This window comes from Glandiceps talaboti, chromosome 12 (genome assembly GCF_964340395.1).
Source record: "Glandiceps talaboti chromosome 12, keGlaTala1.1, whole genome shotgun sequence".
NCBI classification, from domain to species: Eukaryota; Metazoa; Hemichordata; class Enteropneusta; family Spengelidae; genus Glandiceps; species Glandiceps talaboti.
The window spans coordinates 6,439,252-6,461,454 of NC_135560.1; the positions used below are offsets into that span (position 1 = coordinate 6,439,252).

The window sequence follows — 22,203 nt, forward strand, 5'->3', positions numbered from 1 at the left end:
TCGGTCTTCTTGTACTGTGATTCTATTTACTCATGGTACATGGAAAATCTTGGTGGAATTTAGGATGTTTTGGGGGCATACTTTAATTTGATGGGCAATGCAAGAGGAAGGAAATTGGAGACTTCTTTGTAAATAACTTATCCAGCCATATTCAGCGCAACTGTTGGTGACAGTCGCCTTCCTAAAAACAGCTGAATGCAGGAGTATGACAACTCGTGAAGTATGTTAGCAGAACTTATTTCAGCACAAAAAGTATTTGCGTGTATTCTGCTAAAATAATTCTCACACTGATAAACACACAACTATAGTAATGAGTTAGGGAGGTTATGGGGAGGGGGTGGGGGGGTTGAACATTATTAGTGCACCTGTGCTATTCCATTCCCCCTTCAATGACCTAAATACATTCTTTTCATATTGTGTGTCACTATTGAATGACATACACACATCATGGGTAAGAAAACAAGTTATACCTTCATGGGTTTATCAAGTATTTTTGTGAAGCAAAGGGTAGAACAGTAAAGACAAATTTCAATAAATTTTGTAACAGATAACATTTGGATCAAATAGTATACTTCTTTCTCTTCATATTGTAATATATTATCACCAGAAATGACACATTTAATACTGATGTACATCCATGACATTAAATTTTGGTTTCAAATAATTGTCGTCTATCATGTGATTCATACATATACATCGACATGAAGACACACACACAGATAACGAGACAGACAAAACAGATAGACAGCAGACAGAAACAAACAGAGAGTACAGCCAGATAGACGTATTATTCCTTTTTACAATGAGATATTATTCACCAATACATTTTTTCGTTCATCTAAAAGAACTCATCAAAGTAATTCTGATTCTGATGACAGACAGACAGACAGACATACAGACACACACATCAGATAGACCTAGACACATCAGACAGTCACATCAGACACACAGACAGACACATCACACAGACACACATCAGACAGACAGACAGACAGAGACAGACAGACAGACAGACAGACAGACAGACAGACAGACAGACAGACAGACAGACAGACAGTACTACTATTGAACCTTTGTTTCATACCTCTGAACAAAATTACGTCTGAATTTGAGGTCAGAAAATGGTGACATGTCAACAGAAAAAGTCTTTAATGAACATTATTGGATTTCAATGTTCTGTTATTAAATTTCACACACAGTTTCCCTGTAGGATATTCACAAATTGTGCAAGCACTAAAATGCCAGTCTAGCTTTACGTATTTGATACCTGAGAATGCACAGTGCATACTGTATGCTATTCTTGAATAGTAATAATACATACAACAGCTTTTCCCTGGAAACCATGAGTTGCTCACGGAATTCTCTTAGTATTTGAGTTGCATCAAATTTTACTGTATAAAGATAACGTGGGTTGGAATGACTGACTTTCCAACGAGTCTTAGTACACTCATTCCGTGATTCACTCCAGTTCTTTTCTTCTCTTTGAGTGGTTGTCACGAATCGGACGTGATTTAACACACGCAGGTGGTACACTTGTCAAGTGAAAAGCTTCCAGTTCCCATTTCCAGTTATTTGTCTATTTTATGCATGTCTTTAAAGCTAATCTCCTACTATACCATCTGTGTTATCTTGTCTCATCTTGACTATCATCACTATTCTGTTGGCTGCTGATTTGTATTGATTTCTATGTACATGTCAGATACAAGACAGGTGTAACCATAGACCTTCCACCAACGTTGGTGGAGGGTTTATGGTTTCATGTATGTATAGTGGTGGGGTTTTTAGGGTAAGGTCTTCAGTGCTTTGGAGAGGAGAGAACTCATTTTGCTATCCATCTACTGCAACCTACATCAAAAACCACGGATGATAGTCAATATTCAGTTTTCACTTGTACGTAGTGATCAATAGTCTGTTCTTGAAATCTACTGTCTGTTAGGAAACCCTAATGTATTCACAAGTGTTCTCAGGCTATGGAAAATCTTGGAGCAACGAATAAGTAACATAATATGTATTTTTCCTTTTTACAATTAGATACTATTCACCTATACAATTTTTCATTCAAAAGAAATAGTAGTGACCTAAGGGGCCTTGTCGCTTCCGGCCAAAGACAAGAAGTAACACATCCCAATATGTAGGTCACAAGACTTTTCTGCCTGAATGGAGAAAAATATTTGTGAATAATGTACTTATACCTGCAAAAGCAAATATGCCAATATCATATATATCATTGTCAATATATAAAATTGTGTACAAGGAAGTTCTACTGCTCGTTTCATGTTAGTGTTCACTGGCTCTGTTTGATGCAACCATGCAGAAACCATTAAGCCATAGGCCACGATAGCCAGATTGTAATTTAGTGCTACATTTTGTCAAAATGACATAAACCATTTAAATGTACTGCAACTAGACACAGACACACAGATGCCAGTGTTCGATGTCTGCATTTGATGGTGGCACATTAATTAATTTCATTTCGACAAGAAACTATTCATTCACGCTTGCTATCTTACATGCTGTAAAGTGTAGCTTGTACAGTTTCTTATTGGTATCTGCATGAACTCGTGAACGCTAACATGAAAGGAGCTGTAAGTCACAAAAGCCAAGTTGCACGACATCTAGGGGTAGCAATGGAAATTCAATTTCTGTGCCCAGGGCAACTTGTTCAGTATGACAGTTTGGTTGGCATTTGAATTTCATGTTCTAACTTCTATGCCTTGAAAGCCTTGTTTTGTTTAGTATTTTGGCCGGCGTTTTAATTTCACATTCTGTGTCCTGAAAACCTTCTTTTGCATAGCACTTTGTCTGGCATTTGAAGTTCATGTTCTGTGCCCTGAAAACTTTGCTTCGCATAGCAGTTTGGCTGGCATTTGAATTTCACATTCCATGCCCTGAAAACTTTGTTTTGTATATCAGTTTGGCCAACAATTGAAATGCACGTTCTATGCCCTGAAAACTTTGCTTTGTAGGTCAGTTGGCTGGTGTTTGAATTTCAAATTACGTGCCCTGAAAACCTTGTTTTGTGAAGCATTTCAGCTCACACTTGAATTTCAAGTTCTGAGCCCAAGTATGTCATCTTAGCCATCGATGAAATTTTGAGTTCTAAGCCATAGCAACCTATTATTGTGGCATCATTTTCTGACATTTTGAACTCCAGGTCCAGTTCCCCAGAAACCTACTTGGCTGGCATCAATAGCTGACAAAAAAAAATACAAATGGCAAACATTTCTACTGCATACTTGATGAGAGTACGAAGCAGCTGGCTTTGAGGGATGAGTCCAATCAATTACACATGACTGAGAAGTCTAGGTTAGACAAGATACTCAGCTGTTGTACTTTCACTGCTATCTGACTTGGTGAGTCCTTGGAGAGTACTGTTACTTTCATTGATGTTCTGCCTCATGTATCAGGGGTAATAAGATGAATACACATGGCTTTAATCGGCAATGGTCATTGTCAAATCAAGACATGTTTTAATATATATTACTGTCCTGACCTATATTCATGATTAGACAGCACTTCAGGTGAAACATCACTTTACGACACGCAGCTGAGTCCCTGAAAAATAATAAATTTACTTTTCCTTGCGGAGGCTGTAATATAGAAATGTAATCTTATGCTGTTTGGTCTTTGCTGTTAGTGGACGTGTTAAGGATGTAAGAGTCAGTTCTGTTGTTGCTTTAATGCCTCCTGTAATGTGTAATGCTACAAAAAAATTTACTTTCCTTTGAATACAGAAAGGTCAGTTTTGCTATTTGGTCTTTTCTGTTAGTGAACCTAAGAATACAGGAGTCATTTCTGTTGTTACTTCAGTTCCTGTTGTAATAACAAGGCACAAATAAATTGACTTTTTCCAGAATACAAAAATAGTTTCTGAAGTTTGGTCTTTGTTTTTATTGAAAGTAGGGATGTAGCAGTCAGTTCTGTTGTGCACCTTTAGTCTCTGTTGTAATGTCCTGGTCAGTTGTTTTCAAGTTTGTTAAAAAGACATTTAAATTAGGCATACTTAACCAAGTATAAGTTTACTAATTCTGAAATTTGAGGGTTAAAGCAAATACAGGGATGAACAATTTACTGTAAACCTAGATATTTTCACTACTAGAAAATTTTGCGATTTTACAGTTTTCAGCAAGATCTCAAAGCCTAATTTTCACTAATTACCAGACAGGTATATTGTGTTCTTGTACAAGGTGGCATTCTAGTCCTTACTTATTTTTGTGTTTTTATCTTCCAGCGAAATTAGTGAAAGTAAGTCTTCCGCGAAAATTTCCCGGTTCATAGTATGTAAGTAGCTCTGTTGAGATGAGAACATGGTAAGAATATCTATGATAAATTAGTCCCTCCTACATCGCCGCTGTAAGACTTTTAGTTTTGAAGAAGACACAAATCACATTTCCAGATTATCACTAGAACAGCTGAATGATTTCACAACTTTGATGTTCTTGACAGATTGATCTATATTTTAAATCATAAAGAATTTTTCTTGTCATGAGTATTTTAATAAATCATACACATGTTGAATTGTGTCATTTTTTGTGTGTGTAAGCTTTATATATAATAATCCATAGTGAATGAAATATGATTACTTTCTAAACTTGTGTTAAGTGTGTAAAATATATTTGCAAATTGTACGAAATTACTTATAAACGCACAATTTGTCACTACGCAGGTCATAACTATCTAATATATTCTTAACTTCTTTACTTTGCAAAGTAACACACCTTTTGAATACAAACACCACAATTCAAATAAATAAAGGCCTAAAAAAAATTGTTTGGTTCTGGTTTTCCCATCTCCACGTAGTTTTTCACTAAACTACTCTTAAACTAAACTCTCTTTTTACGTATTTGAGAAAGAATGAAATAAAATTGCAAAAATTGTAAAGTCTCGCAAGAAATAGTGGATGCAGAAACTGACAATATAAAACTGTTCTTCCAATCTGTAATGGCTGTAACACAGAGACCATATGGAAAACAATGTTTGAGACTGGTGTGCTTTCCCCATTGGCTCCCCAAAAGGTTATACAAAATTTGAATACAGTAATAATACAGTACAGTGTTGGCACTCTCACATGCCACCTTTTTTTTGGCCAACACTAAATACTAATAAATTTTACAACTTCACCTACAAAAATGGTCCTTTATAGTGTTAGCTGAGAATCTATCATAAACCATATCTCCAAATATTCAATTTTAATATTTATGCATTTATCTTTCATATTTGTCACTATTTTGAACACATCTTCTGATGGCTGCAATGACATTTTACCAAAACATAATTCCTAATTCACTTTATATGCATGACAGAGACTCATACTTGGTGTTACTGCCTCTTTCACATTACTGTTCACTGTGATAAAACCACACAGAAACCAATAAGAAATGGCACATTCTATACTTTTTCAGTACCTATAATACCATTTAACCTCATACTAGAGGATCAAAATAGAAACAAGAAGGTTAACTTATTCTCAGTACCTGTAATACCATTTAACCTCATATTAGAGGATCAAAATAGAAACAAGAAGGTTAACTTATTTTCAGTACCTGTAATACCATTTAACCTCATACTAGAGGAAACAAGAAGGTTAACTTATTCTCAGTACCTGTAATACCATTTAACCTTATACTAGAGGATCAAAATAGAAACAAGAAGGTTAACTTATTCTCGATACCTATAATGCCATTTAACCTCATACTAGAGGATCAAAATAGAAACAAGAAGGTTAACTTATTCTCAGTACCTATAATGCCATTTAACCTCATATTAGAGGATCAAAATAGAAACAAGAAGGTTGACTTATTCTCAGTACCTATAATACCATTTAACCTCATATTAGAGGATCAAAATAGAAACAAGAAGGTTAACTTATTCTCAGTACCTGTAATACCATTTAACCTCATACTAGAGGATCAAAATAGAAACAAGAAGGTTAACTTATTCTCGATACCTGTAATACTATTTAACCTCATACTAGAGGATCAAAATAGAAACAAGAAGGTTAACTTATTCTCAGTACCTGTAATGCCATTTAACCTCATACTAGAGGATCAAAATAGAAACAAAAAGGTTAACTTATTCTCAGTACCTGTAATGCCATTTAACCTCATACTAGAGGATCAAAATAGAAACAAAAAGGTTAACTTATTCTCAGTACCTGTAATGCCATTTAACCTCATACTAGAGGATCAAAATAGAAACAAGAAGGTTAACTTATTCTCGATACCTGTAATACCATTTAACCTCATACTAGAGGATCAAAATAGAAACAACTTGGTTACCTTATTCTCCCACATTCATACAATAATGTATGTATAGCATATGTCAAGTCATAAGAATCACATCATTGCTACTTCTCTGATGTGCCTAGGGAGTAAAATTCTATTTCAGGTAATGAGAACGACTGGTAATAATACAGAAGGAAATTTGATAAACTTAGGAAGAGTTTCCTGAAAATCAAGTACTTTCCTGAGAATCAAGCAATTTTAATGATGGTGGAGTGACACAGGTGACAGGTGTGGAGGAGAACCAGGTACTATTAGTAGAATCTAGTTAGTCCACAACCTTTGACTAAACAGTAATAAACTGATGGCGACATGGAGCATGGAGGCTCTATAACTGTTTGCCTACTAATAACCCTACATAAAACACAGGTAGGGATCGCTAGTAAACTATGGCGGATTTTAACGTCATTATTATTCTCAACACAAACACTGAAAGGGAGCACTAGTAAAACAGCTATGGAACTATTAAAATTGGATTTTTAACTTCTTATTGCCTTAAACAAAACAAAGAAACACTTGTGGGGGGAAACTTTGGTGAACCATCTGAGGATTCAAGAGAGATTTTCATTAACGTATTGCTCCCAACAAAACACTGATAAAATGACTAGGGAACTAAGAGAATTTTTTCATTAATTTTATAACCCTTAACTACTATATTATATTCATATCTTATTCCGAGACATCCTTGTGCTACCTTCTTTATCACATGAAATGTTGTATTTTCTATGGTATTGGCTTTGATTTCAAGAGATTTGCTTGCCAAAAAAGCTTTTACTTTACCAATTATATGATTAATCTTGGTGTGTTAATCAGCTCTCTAAGCGAGGCACGATACCTGAGGAGGCATACAGTAACCCCATTGCCATGGCAACTTAGATGTAGTGATTTGGTTCACAATTGATTCTGCTGTAGGATAAAATTTATCATTAGTCAAGCTCATAAAGAGTCTGTTTTCGTCTGATATCCTGGCATTCAAAGCCATTTCAAAATCAAGTAAAAATGATAAAGTAGTTGGAATTTTGATTGCTTACGTTAATCAATAACCTAAATGTATTTCTTGAGCTAAGAATATGACCATATATAAGACTTTGTTGTACATCAGAATTTATTTAGAATACTTAGTACCCTTATATATCGATCAGGTACTCTGCATATTACTTAGTACAGTGAAATGTCTGGGTTTACTATATTCCAAAACTTTATTGCATATTAATTAGGTGATTTACATACTCGGTACAAACATGAATTGTCTGGGTGTTACTATATTCCAAGCCTTTCTTGTATATTAATTAGGTGATTTATATCAGATCAGGTAATCTGCATGTTACTTAGTACAATGAAATGTCTGGGTTTACTATATTCCTAACCTTTCTTGCATATTAATTAGGTGATTTATATCAGATCTCGTAATCTGCATGTTACTTAGTACAATGAAATGTCTGGGTTTACTATATTCCTAACCTTTCTTGCATATTAATTAGGTGATTTATATCAGATCTCGTAATCTGCATGTTACTTAGTACAATGAAATGTCTGGGTTTACTATATTCCTAACCTTTCTTGCATATTAATTAGGTGATTTATATCAGATCTCGTAATCTGCATGTTACTTAGTACAATGAAATGTCTGGGTTTACTATATTCCTAACCTTTCTTGCATATTAATTAGGTGATTTACATACTCGGTACAAACATGAATTGTCTGGGTGTTACTATATTCAAAGCCTTTATTGCATATTAATTAGGTGATTTACGTAGATTAAAGAGTTGATATGAGGTTTAGACTTAATCAAAGTACTAATTTGATTAATGATTTGCAAATGTTTATTTTCATTTAACGGCCAATAATAAACCAGGTTTGGATATGAATGTTACTTGCATATCTAATTAGAGTATTCGGATATATTACATAGCCATTAGTTAGTAAATCTATATCTTGACAAAGAAGACATCTACAACCTATGGAAAAGTCAGCCAAACAAATTCATAATTTTCATCCAATGTGATTGATCATTCCTTAGGACTTGTTTTGAAGGAAAAGAAGACTGCAGTGCTTGAGAAGGATGTCTGTTGAAATCAAAACCATGTTAGCTGTTGTCTTATCTCATATCTTAGGACAGCGGGAGAGAAATCTTAAAACGGTATGTGATTGATAACCCCGGTTTAAAGGCCAAAAGAACCCACAGATTCATCATTGGAAGTCAAAATGACAATAGGAGTGTTATTACTACAAAATAATCTGAAATACACATAGCTCGTTCCAGACGTCTTTTCGGCTGTGATGAATGATGTTCAGAATTAGGTCAAAGGTTAAAGGTCACCAGGTGTTCAAAGCTACTTTATATTGCTATCAGTTTATAGATGAAAGTCCATGTAATACATTTCAGCAAATTTGATATTAGCAACTTATACTAATAAGTTTGGAAATTCAATCTGTTCTTAAATCACTCTTGATAACACTTTTGAATAGATAATACAGGAAAAGAACAGAAATTATAAAGATGTTGATATGTAGATGTTGTTCCACACATTTGGTCTCTTATACTTTTTTCACTTTAGGTAGGACTTTCCTATATGGGAATTTGTCATCATAAAAACACAAAGAGTTTCGACAGTTTTAAACTATTGGTATCTTTTATTATTATCACCTGTACAACTTTCATTCATACACAGACACAATCTTTCGGCACAATTTGGGATTAAGTAATGACATAAAATTAAAAAAGAACGAAAGCTGAAGTGACGAGTTTCTTTTTTTACTCATAAAACTTTCCTTCAAAAAAAAAAAAGAACTGACATTTACAACCAGCAACAGGTAAGTATTTACAAGTGAAACTTGTTACAGACAGGGAAATTGAATAAATGAATTTGACTACTAAAACTTGGCATGCACAGCATGTTGGAAGTACAGAGACTTGTATTACATTTCATGGTTTGATAAGAATGTCAGTTTTAAGGCCTCTTCATATATGTACTTGAAAGTCCAGGTAACTTGAAATTTGTTTGCGATTGTGAGCTGTTATGTAAAATGGTCATACAACTGTTCTTACCAAACCATGGAATGTGATAGAAGTGTCTAGTTCCAATATGCTGTGCCAAGTGTTATCAATATAGTTCATTTATTTACTTTTCCTGTAAAACGTTTCACTTGTAAATGCTTGCCTGTCGCTGGTTGTAGAATTTGCAAACAAGTAGTGATGTTAAAATACCAAGAGCCATCTGTTCATACTCTTGTCCACTTTTCCTTTTTTACTTGCCGGACTTTCTTTTAAAGAATAATTTATACATGTTTTCATGCAAGTACTGTCATAAATATGCAAAGGACAGAAGCGAAAACTTCATTTCATATTATTGTCCCTGCCACTTTTTTTCACTTCCAGGACTTATCTAGAAGACACATCACAGGACTTTCTTTTAAAGAAACCAAGAACAATTTAGGAGATTTTGTGATCAAGTAGAGATGTAGCAATGGAAAGCATCGCAGTGGAAACTAAAAAGAGGTGAAAAAACTGAGGCGGATAAGTAGAAGTAATGTGGCATACATGACAAAACAAGTAACATGACACTTGCACACTTCTTCATTTGAAAAACACCAAAACACCTCACGTCTTGCTACTGGAAATTATCTTCTATTCTCCGGAGTATAAGCTAAAACTAGATCAGTTCCTGCTCCGTCCTCACAATGAGTTTCTGATGGTATGATAGCGCAGATACATTAATCTTTCACAATAATGCATGAATAGCCGATGATGCGGTAAACCTGACGGTTTTACTGACAGCCAAATATTACATACTTCTAATAAGAAAACTGGTGAGTTTACACAGGAAAACATGTGCCAAGGGAAAATTATTTTATCTCGTTGTAGTATTTCATTCCCTGCCAGTGAAATTAAAGCAGAGAGTAAATTGATAAAATAAATCATAATTTTAATGACATTTTTTTTTGATATATTGGATATGGTATGTGTTTTATAATCACGGTCTATACTTCAGTGTCAGATTAGGTCATACATCATACATGGACACCCAGGGGAGTTCAAACTTTGTGTAATTTTGACTGTGTATTTTACGGATTTATTTAAGCCTGTCTGCTCTATAGGGAATTAGTACATCCCCATGCTGCTTCCTTGATATAGAAGACTTGCAATGTCCTTGAGCTAAAATGCTACCAGTCACTTTCAATCATGATTCTGTTAGCTATCTATCTACTAATCTACAGTTGGTAGTTTTGTCAGTATTAAAATGCCACAATAACTTTTACTATCGATCTATATTATAGCCCATAAATAAGGTTGTCTAATTTTTCTCAAATATTATTGTATTTAATATGTTATTTGATAAATTATCAAAGTTGTCTAACAATGATAGTGCCTATTAAAATAATGTCTATGCAACAGACTCACCTGTCTGTCTGTCTGTCTGTCTGTCTGTCTGTCTCTGTCACTATCTATCTATTCATACACCTGTCTGTCTGTCGCTATCTATCTATCTATCTATCTATCTATCTATCTATCTATCTATCTATCTATACACCTGTCTGTCTGTCTGTCTATCTCTATCTACCTATCTATCCTTCCATCCATCCACCCATCCATCCATCCATCTATATACCTGTGTCTGTGTCTGTGTCTGTCTGTGTATGTGTGTCTATCTGTCTCAGTGTCTGTCTGTCTGTCTGTCTGTCTGTCTGTCTGTCTGTCTGTAAACATCACAATAACATCTATACTTGGTATACTATTCATAAAGTTGATTTCCTAATTTTTCTCAAAATAAAACTTAATAAACCATTTGATAAATTATCAAAGATGTCCAACAATGATTATGAGTATCAAAGTAATGTCCTAGAAATATATTCAATTGTGAATATAAACATTCATATAAAAAAAAGGCTCTCATTACAGGCACAGAGTGGAATGAATATATGGAACATGACCACCAGGTGGATTATGATGCTAGAAAAGTAGTAACTATGACAACAAAGCTAAATTTATAACAAAGAATACAATTTGAATATAGTTTCTGATGTCAATTGCAGGAAAGATTACGGAGTTCAGGTGTTGACAGAATATGTAAGCTACAGTGTTATCAGTACAAGATAGAAAGGACAATGAAAGGTTATTAAAGGCCCTTTTTTTTATTTTATCAATGCCCTCTTGACTTGAGATAATGATTATACTTCCTATCACTTCATTTTCTTCAATTTCAAAAATGACCACCGGGTCTGAAAATTTTCCCTTCCCTTACAACTATAGACTGTATCACCTGTCTAAAAGGTCTTTGGCGAAAACATAGTAAAATACAAGAAAGTGAACAAAACAATATATTGTATATTTATATTATTTTTTAAATCTTTTTTTTCCCTTTAGTGTCTTTATTTTATATGTTCTATATATTAATAATATTGTATGTATGTATGTATGTATGTATGTGTGTATGTATGTATGTATGTATGTATGTATGTATGTATGTATGTATGTATGTATGTATGTATGTATGTATGTATGTATGTATGTATGTATGTATGTATGTATGTATGTATGTATGTATGTATGCATGTGTGTGTATGTATGTATGTATGTATGTATGTGTGTATGTGTGTGTATGTATGTGTATGTATGTGTGTATGTGTGTGTGTGTGTGTGTGTGTGTGTGTGTGTGTGTGTGTGTGTGTGTGTGTGTGTGTATAACAATAATAACTAAATAGCCATAAATTATAGGCTTACAAAATAGTCTAAACTTATCTACAAATGTACAAAATATCACAATTAACAAGTCAAATGAGCCACAAAATAGATAATGTAGAGAATTACAAAACAAATTTCTGGTCTGCACCACAAATATAGTTTTTATTTTATTAAGGAACTAGTCGAGCTTGTCATTGCAACAAGAATCTTTAGATAAACTAAATGATTACTTCAACAACTATATAATAATAACAATAAGGAGTAAAAAAAAAATTGTGTGGTTCCAATTACATTCAATTTTAAAATAGGTGGGGTAGATAGATTTTTTATTTTATTTTATTACATTTTTCATATTGTTCAGGTTTTCCATTGTTTTCTAAATGTTTATTTCTTCCTATCAGAGATGTACAGCCATTACAGATTGGAAGAATAGTTTTATATTGTATTTTTAAGTTGATGTCAGTTTCCACACTCACTATTTCTTGCGAGACTTCACAATTTTATTATTATTTTTCCCAAATATCTAAAAAAAAAAAGTTTAGGGTGGGCGTGAAAAACTAGGTGGGGTCGGGTAACTGGAACAAACAACTTTTTTTATTTGGCCTAATAATTAATAATGAAATTAATAAATGGCACCGATTGATATATATGACATGTTATCTCTGACCTTCAGATGCCCTTCAGAATTAAACAACTCATGACCTTGTAGTGATTTGCTTATGTTTCTTTTCTATGGGGAGGGGGGGGGGGAAGAGAAAGGTATTATAATTGAAGATTTTTACTATGTCATTTGTGAAAGTCCCCTATATGTATCCCTATACTTCAGTATGGCCTCCCTTACACAAAGTATCTACATAGAAACTAATACCAAACACGCAGCAGACTTTACACAACCTTCCTATATCAAACACTATTGTCAACTCTCATTATTAGACTTTTTACTGGTTCAAATGAGGCCAAGTGTTTTTGTTTACTTTGGTGATTACTAGCTGAGGTCAATCAACAAACTACAGTTTCTTTGGCACGGTGTGTTTACATTGAGAAGCCAAGGAATAGAAATGAATTGAATTAGTAATCTCTACATTTTGGCAGATCTCGCTTTTATGTACATAGTTACAGCACAGGTAGTTAGTTTGATATCAATTCAAAGTCATGTGTCACTTCAAATTAACAAAATTAGCACATAAGATAGTCAAACTTCAGTCTAAAACAGTCAACAAAAAGACAAGCTAGAGCCATAGATGTTTGGTGTAAGAGAACAACTAAAATGAACAAAATATATTGAATTTTGAATGCCAAAAATAATGGCTTGATTCTTGGTAGTTTATCTGTATGTACTAGATTGAGACCAAAGAGCTGGCACTCCTCACCCTTCTCTTTATCTTTGTCCTCCATCTCAGAGTCGATAGTGTAGCAACCCCCCCCCCCCCCCCTTCTCTTTTTCTCTGGCCTTCCCTCTCCCTCATTCCTTCTCCTCAAGGTCATTCTTTAGACAAGAGCAGACAGAACATCTGTAATTGTGTTTATTCACACAGATACTTATAGTGGGGATTTGAGAGATAAAAAATTTGAAAGTTTACATAAAAACTACTATACTATACTAGTACCCATTTTACCAGGTAGTAGCCTACAACACTGATTGGTTGCTGAGCAGCTGCGAGGAGGGGGAGGGGGGTTTGTTAGATCTAGTCAGTCGGGGGAGGATGGCGATGTTCTGAAAGCATACAAATCGGACTCCTTCCTCTCTAATTATTCACATTTTGAAATATTCTTATCGATTTCTTAGACAACTTAATTTTGATTTTAAAGAGAGACGAGGGAACACAATTTAGGAGTACGATACATGATACAATTTATGACAGACGTTATATTTTACATACAAAGAATAACTAACGCGTGTGTGTGTCTCTCTATGTAAATATTAGCTAGATCAGAAATACATGTGGTCTCTCCATGACTTAAATCAACTAAGGCAAATAATACACGTGATATAATGATACTATGAAATATGGAACTGGTGTTAGATTACAGCTATTACCACCTGTAACGGGATAATAGGAAGATAGAAAACCACTCTAGTAGTTAGAAACTTGATAACACAAAGCGACTACATCTACTGACAACACAGCCCATTCTTTGTGTCTGTAACACTAATGATAGAGTGGCAATTTACGGTAATACGAGTTTTAACTGCTACCCTAGATGAAGCACATTGTGGACGTTTATCCTGTCGCCGGATAATAATTGACATGAACAGGCTGAAGACTATTTTCTATGCTACTTGCTAAATGTTGAAGTATGTGTGAATTAGACGCAAAACACAAATGCTCTACACAACATGGAAAATAAATTTCTGAATACAGCTAAAGAATGTTTAGAGGTTCACTATGGAAATGATTACTGCTATTTCTTGAAATACAGAAAACTAAATTATCGACTCGTTTGTAATAAGCACAGTTCAGAAAACCACAGTTCAGAAAGCCACCGCTCTAACAGCGAAAGTCAAACGGTATACTCAGTTTGAAAATTAAATTTCCTGTATAGCTAAAAACCACTCATTTCTACAGAAACAGTAAGTACAAAATAGAGAGAAAACCAAATTACTGACTTGAGTGCAGTAAGCACGGTTCAGCTGCTGATCACACGAAAGATAAAATGTCACAACGTATATTGTTTTTGTACCTCACTTTTCACAACAACAAATTTATCATTTTTATCATATTTTTAATCAATATTTTTCTATTCAGAATATTATATTATGACTAAATACAGTCGCCAATGTTATGCAATTTTTGACACACATCAAAGGTCATCTGGGGGTCAGCCAGGAGTGACATTGAAACATGTACCACTTTCCCTGGAGTGTTTGACATTTTCATGGAGAACACTTCACACAGAGGGAGCTATTACTACACAATTAGTATGTATCCTACCTCTCTGATGCTGATCTTCTCTCATCCAGTTTCTATGACAACCAGCTGGATCTCAGTGATCCTAGCTTAGAGTAAAGTGATGATCCTGCGTCGTTAGGACTACTTTCCTCTGTTTTAATACTACTTCTGGTAATGGAGTCTAAACTTGGACTTGTCAACTAACAAGAAAGAATTTATCAAAAATTTTTTTTTTTAAAAATTGAGAAAATGAAATTGCTAAAAATGAGAAAGCTTAGTTTAATATTTCAGTACATTCATTTATCTAAAATTTTACCTTGACTTCTAAATCTTTCGTTCCTTTTTTTTTCTCCTTCAAAATTTAATAATCATAATTTCATATCTGTCAGAATCACATTCTACAGTTATTTCCTCACATTATATAATAAATTATCGAGTTAGAATGCAAAAACCGCGGCAACAGAAATTGAACGAGCATGGACAAAAATAACATGATTTTATGAAAGCGAAATGTGATCAAATTATTTTCATTAACTTTTGATTATGATATAAGATTTAGCAGGAATTATTGTCTGTGGTACCAATTTTAAAATGTTAAGTATACACTTTTTCCTTTCAGGTTTCTGTATTTCCTGATAACTTTTGTTACATTGCCAATTATTTTGAAAAAAAAATATTCATGGTGGGTACTTCTACTACAAGGTAACAATCATTTCCTGATGATGCACAATGTATCACAGGCTGTTGACCCCATTTGAGAAATTTAGCTCATTGCAGTGAATTGCTACAGCGCCCCCACATCATGACCTTGAACAATTACTTTGTTTTTATGTCAATCTGACTACATTATATATTGCCTTGCAAGTTTCATCCTGTCATACCTTCTACCGCATATTTCATACTGTGTGATGAAGAAAAATTTGATCAATTCAACTAAAAGGTACCTGTCATCATCTGAATAGTACCAGTGGTGATTAAAAAAGAAATGAAAACTTAAAGAGCAAAGATGATTGTTTGCAGTTACCAAATGCATAGAGGGATATTTTGACAAAAACAAAACATTGTTAATTTGATTAAAGTAATGAGCTGCGAAGTGAAAGTCTGAAAATCCCTACCTGTTGCTGTTTTATAGCAGTGACAGACTGTAGTGAAAGACTGACAAAATCCCTACCTGTTGTTGTTTTGATAGCAGTTACAGACTATAGTGAAAGACTGACAAAACCCTACCTGTTGCTGTTTTGATAGCAGTGACTGACTGTAGTAAAAGACTGACAAAATCCTACCTGTTGCTGTTTTGATAGCAGTGACTGACTACTACCATATTTAGTATGTGAGGTACTGAGTGGTAGTAAGCTGAATCGTCCCTGTCCTGGTGTTAGTGGTAAGACATTGTGTTGTTCATGATGTCCAGTCTGTACAGGTCTGTGACTATAAGTAGGTCTTTCAGGACTAGAAAGAGCACCTAGCAGAACCTGTAAGATAATGAGTTAAAGTCAACATTTTAAGTCATTTACTAGCCTATGATTGGCACAGGTCAGTTTTAAGCCTCACGCAAATCTGGCTTTAACATTTGTTTCTCATATAAGTGTTCATTTATGTTAAAGAGGAGATCAACTTGTTCTCATGTTCACCTTTGAGTAGTACGTGGAGTGGAAATCATGGTGTTGACCAAGAAATCAAATGATTGTCATATTCATGATGTGTCTAAGTGGCAACACTTTATTTCAGATACGACAATTCCAAATTCTTTCCCAATATGATGAGAGATTAGGCACATTACAAATCTCCTTTATTATCAACATTTATCAAAATCACAAGTTACACATGCTATGTCAATAAAATGATAGAACCCTATGACCTGTGAGTGCAACTGTGGTGTACTTGGGGTATTCGCACAAGGGTTTGCTGTGTTTCGCTTGTGCCTGTACTTTCATGAGCGTAGCATTTGAATGTGTAGCAGAAAACACTGCAAGCATGAGTACAAATAACCCTGAGTACCCACACTTGCACTCATGTGTCATGGGGTTCTGTCATCATTATGTATGTTTATCTGAAACGGCAAATTTCCATAACAATCATACAGCATGATGACGCAATTTTGTGTGTAACGAATGATTGCGTCCTCATTTGCATGCAGGTATGCAATGTTTTCCGTATTCAACTGCAGTGAAAATACCACTAGTATGCGTGCGAACAGCTGCAAGTAATCCCTGGTACATATGTAGTAATACACAACCTGTTCACACATAACACTATTTGTCATTTCGACACTCAAACCCTTTTGCCCAGGCCAACACAATTTAAAATCTAACCTATTGATAATATGTTCTCTTTCCCTGACAGAATTCGGCAGAACTGGACTTTCCCCCAAGTGGCCAGGATATAAGAAATACAGATATAAGTTAAGGTACTTACAGCACATCTCATGGTATGTCTAGTGAGATTAGACTGTAGATGAGGAGTAAACACATCCAGGTCAAATGGATCTATGTAACTTTCAAAGTCATCAATTAGTTGCTGTACTCTGCTGGCATGGGTTACACTGTCCTGTACAAGTAACACATATGATAGGAAGGATGAGAGAAGGGCATCTCATCAAAACTGAAATGTGTTCTCCTAAAGCAGAGTGACTGATTAACATCATGTGAAAACCATGACTTTAAAGACTACTTCATGTACTACAAGTAACACACGAGACAAATGCATCTTGTCAAAACTGTAATGTGTTCTCCTAAGCAGAAGGATCGATTAAACCACATGGAAACCATGAATCAAGACTACTGCATTGTTCAAATCAGAATTTATAATTACAGAGTGCAGTTCTAAACATAGAATTTCTAGTATCACACATACATAGTTTTTTATTTGAAATACAAATTTCCAAGGACCTTACTAATACATATTTTTTTTAAACAATTCTGATGTGGTTGAATAGTTGTCATGATAAATAGTCACAGTATTACATCAGTTATACACAAGACACTGACAATGAAGCCGGAAAAAACTGAAACTGTCATTCAGTCTGTCGGATATGCTGTTTTAGGCGACCTCATCCATTGGCGTACTTCTCTTAGAAGGCTGATGAGGGTTAGACAGATACAACATATACTAACAATCAATATTTCTAAATCATTACCTTTGTATCTTCCTTTCTACCAGACATAAGAGTATTGATAAACTTCACATCAAATAAAAACTGTAAAGCTCTAGGCTGTGTTAGCGGTAGATCATCACTAGATCTATCTCCCTTCTTGTCTTCTTCAACAATTTGTACATAAGTAGAAATCATACTGTCACTAGTAGAGGTGATTAGTTCTTGGATAGCTGATCTGGTGGATTTTGACAAAATAAGTAAGAATAGTTGTAAGTACTTTTAGATACAAGAGCATGGGATGTAGATATGGGCCAGTAGCCGGCAAAATCACCCTGCTCCTTGTCAATTTTTGCCGGCTACTTTTTTCAAGAATTTGTTTAAAATTCTCTGTTTCAGCCACTGAGCTCTTGTTTAGATTGGGTCTCCTTTGTAGATATTACTGCCTTTTTTTTTCAAGTTTACCCTATACTTTGTACTAGTGGCTGTTCATACCCAAGGGTTTCATTGTGACTTCTTCAAATTATTATGTCAAAAAAAATCATTTTTGTCAGCGTGAATCTAGAGTTTTCACTAAAAATAGCCTATCTGGACATGAAAATTGATGGAATTTCAACCTCTTTTGACTCATTGCGAAAGAAAGTTCTTATCAAAGTCAATACTTTTGACATAATTTACAAAGCCATGATAAATTATTATATGTGAACCATTTGTCAATTTGAATATGCATCATCAAAACATAATGATACAGGTCCTAAACGTTCTATTGATAGACCTGTCAAATAAACAGCGCCATCTAGTGGCAAGGAAATTGTTTCTTTTGATTAAACAGCGCCCTCAGGAGGTACAATAGTATCAATACATTTACTCTGACTACATGGCTGGACAAAAGCCATTTTCTTTAAATTTGCTACAACTCAATTATTCACAAGAAAGGGAAAGGAGAAAAACATGTAACATTATAAAGTATCTCAAGTTGATTTTGTGAAATTCAAAAATTGCATATATTTCAAAATAATACTTCTGAATTCCACCTCACCTTGGTATTGCATGTCCACCAACTCTGTTGATTTCCTCACATAATTTACATAATGTTGATTGCACATACCATGAGGCCTGTGGAAGGGTAGAAATAAACATTTTAGCAGAAACTGTTTTCACAAGGAGGTGGGGGTAAGATATTTGACTCTTGCTTTTGTGACCAATGACTTTGGTACTACTGACCAACGACTTTTCATGTACCAATAAGTCAGTTTTTTGGGGAAGAAGTACTCTTTCCTGGGAAAGCCCACAGGATTTCTGCTGACCTCCTTTTTGTAAAATCATGTATTTCAAACACATATGTAACTAACACCTAACGTCACAGCATCTTTCAATTAGCTTGACTCTTCCCAAAGTATTATGTATGCAAATTTTATACGCCATTCAAGTATGTAAAGTTCGGGGGGGGGGGGGGGGGGGGGGCTGCAATGAAGATCAACAAACTGAAAAATGGTACAGACACAAGTGTTTATAAAGACAGTTTATAAGAAACTCCTACCAAAACATTCCTTGCGTGGTTTCTCATTAATTTTGTCACCATATTCACAGTGAGATCACACATAGGTTTTAATTGTTTGCATACAAAAAAACAACAAGTTGAGAAAAACCAGATTATCAGTAATCATTGTATTTGGATACAAGTCATAGTACACAAATTTTTTTGATACAAGATTTCTATCGACTATGATTTTGTCGACTACGATTTTCTTCCAAGCCATCATTCAGGCAAATGTCTTTTTGCCAATTGATAATTTTTTGTAAGTTTACCATATAAACTATCCTTACCTGGACAGGTAGTCTAATTGTCGATGTTACAGTTTTCCCATCTTCTGTTTCTTCCTGTATTGAAATCTCCTCCCATCCCTGTATTTACAACAGCAGTGACCCAAGAAAAATAACATTATGATATCTGTAATCATTTAGAATTTCTTTGGACATAGTTTTCTCTCTATCTGATTTTTTCTGTTTGCATTTTCTAACATATACTGATTATTGACATAGGTTACTTGAAGTTATGCGAGTGTTTTCATGTTTTCGTGTAAAGAAGAACTCCACTAACTTCCATCAAGTCCTCTCAAATTCATACGAAAATAGTCAAAGAAGTTGATGCACCTGCTTCATCTTAGAAAACTCTACATCTATCCTTCACATCAGTCAAATCTCACACACCTATTCTTTGAAGACAACACACATAACAACTGTGTGAAGTAATCCACACATCTAATAATAATGCACTGCCTATAATCTATATCACCAAGACCAATACACTGTACTTACAGTAGCAACCTGTAGAGCTGTATTGCCATCATTAGCTGATATCTTGCTTCTAAATCTTCCTATCAAATCTTGAGATTTACTCTTGGTCCACACACTGAAATAGACATGATAATGGTCTTATCTCACAGAGGCTGATAATGGTCTTATCTCAGAGTGGCTGATGCTATTGGTAAAGTAACAGTACAGATAGACAAAAAGACATACAGATAGGCCCACAGAAAAATCAACAAGAAAGACAGACAGACAGACAGACAGACAGACAGACGGACAGATCACCACATCTAGAGAGTTAGACAGACAGACAGACAGACAGACAGACAGACAGACAGACAGACAGACAGACAGACAGACAGACAGACAGATAACCACATCTAGAGAACTAGACAGATGGAGTCAGTCAGACAGACAAACAGACAGACAGACATACAGACAGACACAGACTGACAGACAGACAGACACAGACTGACTGACAGACAGACAGACAGACAGACAGACAGACAGACAGACAGACAGAGTCAGACAGACAAATTGTAAATTGCCATCCCTGCAGCACTGCTGAACACTGAACATTCACCAAATGATATTTTAAAATACCATAGTCTGCCTTGGTTTCAATGGCACAATACCAGAGACTAGTCACTAAACATGACTAAACTTGTAAACTAACCTGTAAGCTTTATCACAGTACTCTAAGAACAAAGCTTTAGTTTTATCCCATTCAGTTGGTTCACTTGCCTGGAAAGATAAGGAAGAAATGTGTTAAAATTAACACTTTGCTATAAATCACAGTGACCTACAGTACATTAAATCATTTGAAAAATTTCTTTTCTTGACAGTCTTGAAGCATTCCTGTTTAAACACTTATAATAGTGGCGATTAATCAAGTTTGATTTGGGAGACTGGATGTGTGAGTCATATTTTACAAATCTTAAAGTTTATGACAAAATATTTCCACCCATACTCACCGCTTTACTTTTAGCTTGTCTCATTGAACCAGGTCTTCTGCTAAACAGTCTGTAAGAAGGTGAAAACATACATTGGAATGATGATACAATGATACACATGATTATCTTCATCAAATTCTCACATTCAAAAAACGCTGTATAGCTTATGGTCTAATTGTCTGAACAGACTGATACACACTTTAAATGTGGTCTATTTTGCAGTAAAATACTGCATGGTTCAGTCAATTAGTCTGTGTCAAACTAAAATTCTAAACTCTTTTTTGAACGAGAAAAGTATTCATATGACAACACTGTGCAGACAACAAACCCTAAAATAGTAGTTAAAGACCAAGGTTTCAATCCCAAGTCCTTGCATACATCAGACAGTGTTACCTTATCAGTGAAGCCATACGGATTACATAGGATTATTCTTTTCTTTTAGCTCTGCCAGACATGTTTTTCACACCTAAATTTTAATCCAAATCTGAATGAGGTCTTTAAAACCCTTGTAACCACAACTACAAACTTTACCTTGACTGTTCTGCCTTGATATCTTTGGCTTGTGGTCCCAGCATGCATTGCTGGAGGCTAGGGGTCAGGTCACAGAATGCAGCACACAATCTTCCTAGAAGTAGAGCTCTATTGAGTAGCCCTATTTTGTCCTGATTACCATCGTTGTCAACCATTCCTACCAGAGCTGTTTCAGCTTCAGTGAGTTGATTGTTGATATAATGTAATAACCTGTTGACAAATTTACACATTAAGATATTGTAATTTGCATACTTACAGGTGTTTTAGGTCAAAGGTTATGGCCATAAGACAATTCCATTGTGAAGACCTTCTACAGGTGAAATGAATTTCATCTGAACTTTGTAATGGTACAAAAATGATGTGCTGCCTTTCATAACTTTGGTGCTATGTTCAACGATAGACCTTTGAAATGAAGAGTGCCCTCAAGTGACAATGCAGAATTAGTTTAGAATCAATGGCTCT

The 22,203-nt window shown here is 34.8% G+C and overlaps 1 protein-coding gene across 1 annotated transcript in view; it reads right to left on the reverse strand.

Moving 5' to 3' along the window:
- The window catches only part of LOC144443319 (conserved oligomeric Golgi complex subunit 1-like), a 138,650-nt gene that overhangs the window by 102,840 nt on the left and 13,607 nt on the right, over positions 1-22,203 (reverse strand). Inside the window, exons 19-28 of the mRNA XM_078132771.1 lie at positions 21,742-21,951; positions 21,232-21,280; positions 20,934-21,001; positions 20,267-20,360; positions 19,775-19,852; positions 18,987-19,063; positions 17,993-18,185; positions 17,272-17,403; positions 16,140-16,328; positions 14,899-15,056 (exon numbers count right to left, since the gene is read on the reverse strand). Coding sequence (XP_077988897.1) covers positions 14,931-15,056; positions 16,140-16,328; positions 17,272-17,403; positions 17,993-18,185; positions 18,987-19,063; positions 19,775-19,852; positions 20,267-20,360; positions 20,934-21,001; positions 21,232-21,280; positions 21,742-21,951 — 1,216 coding nt within the window. The 3' untranslated portion in view covers positions 14,899-14,930. The remainder of the gene's footprint in view (positions 1-14,898; positions 15,057-16,139; positions 16,329-17,271; positions 17,404-17,992; positions 18,186-18,986; positions 19,064-19,774; positions 19,853-20,266; positions 20,361-20,933; positions 21,002-21,231; positions 21,281-21,741; positions 21,952-22,203) is intronic.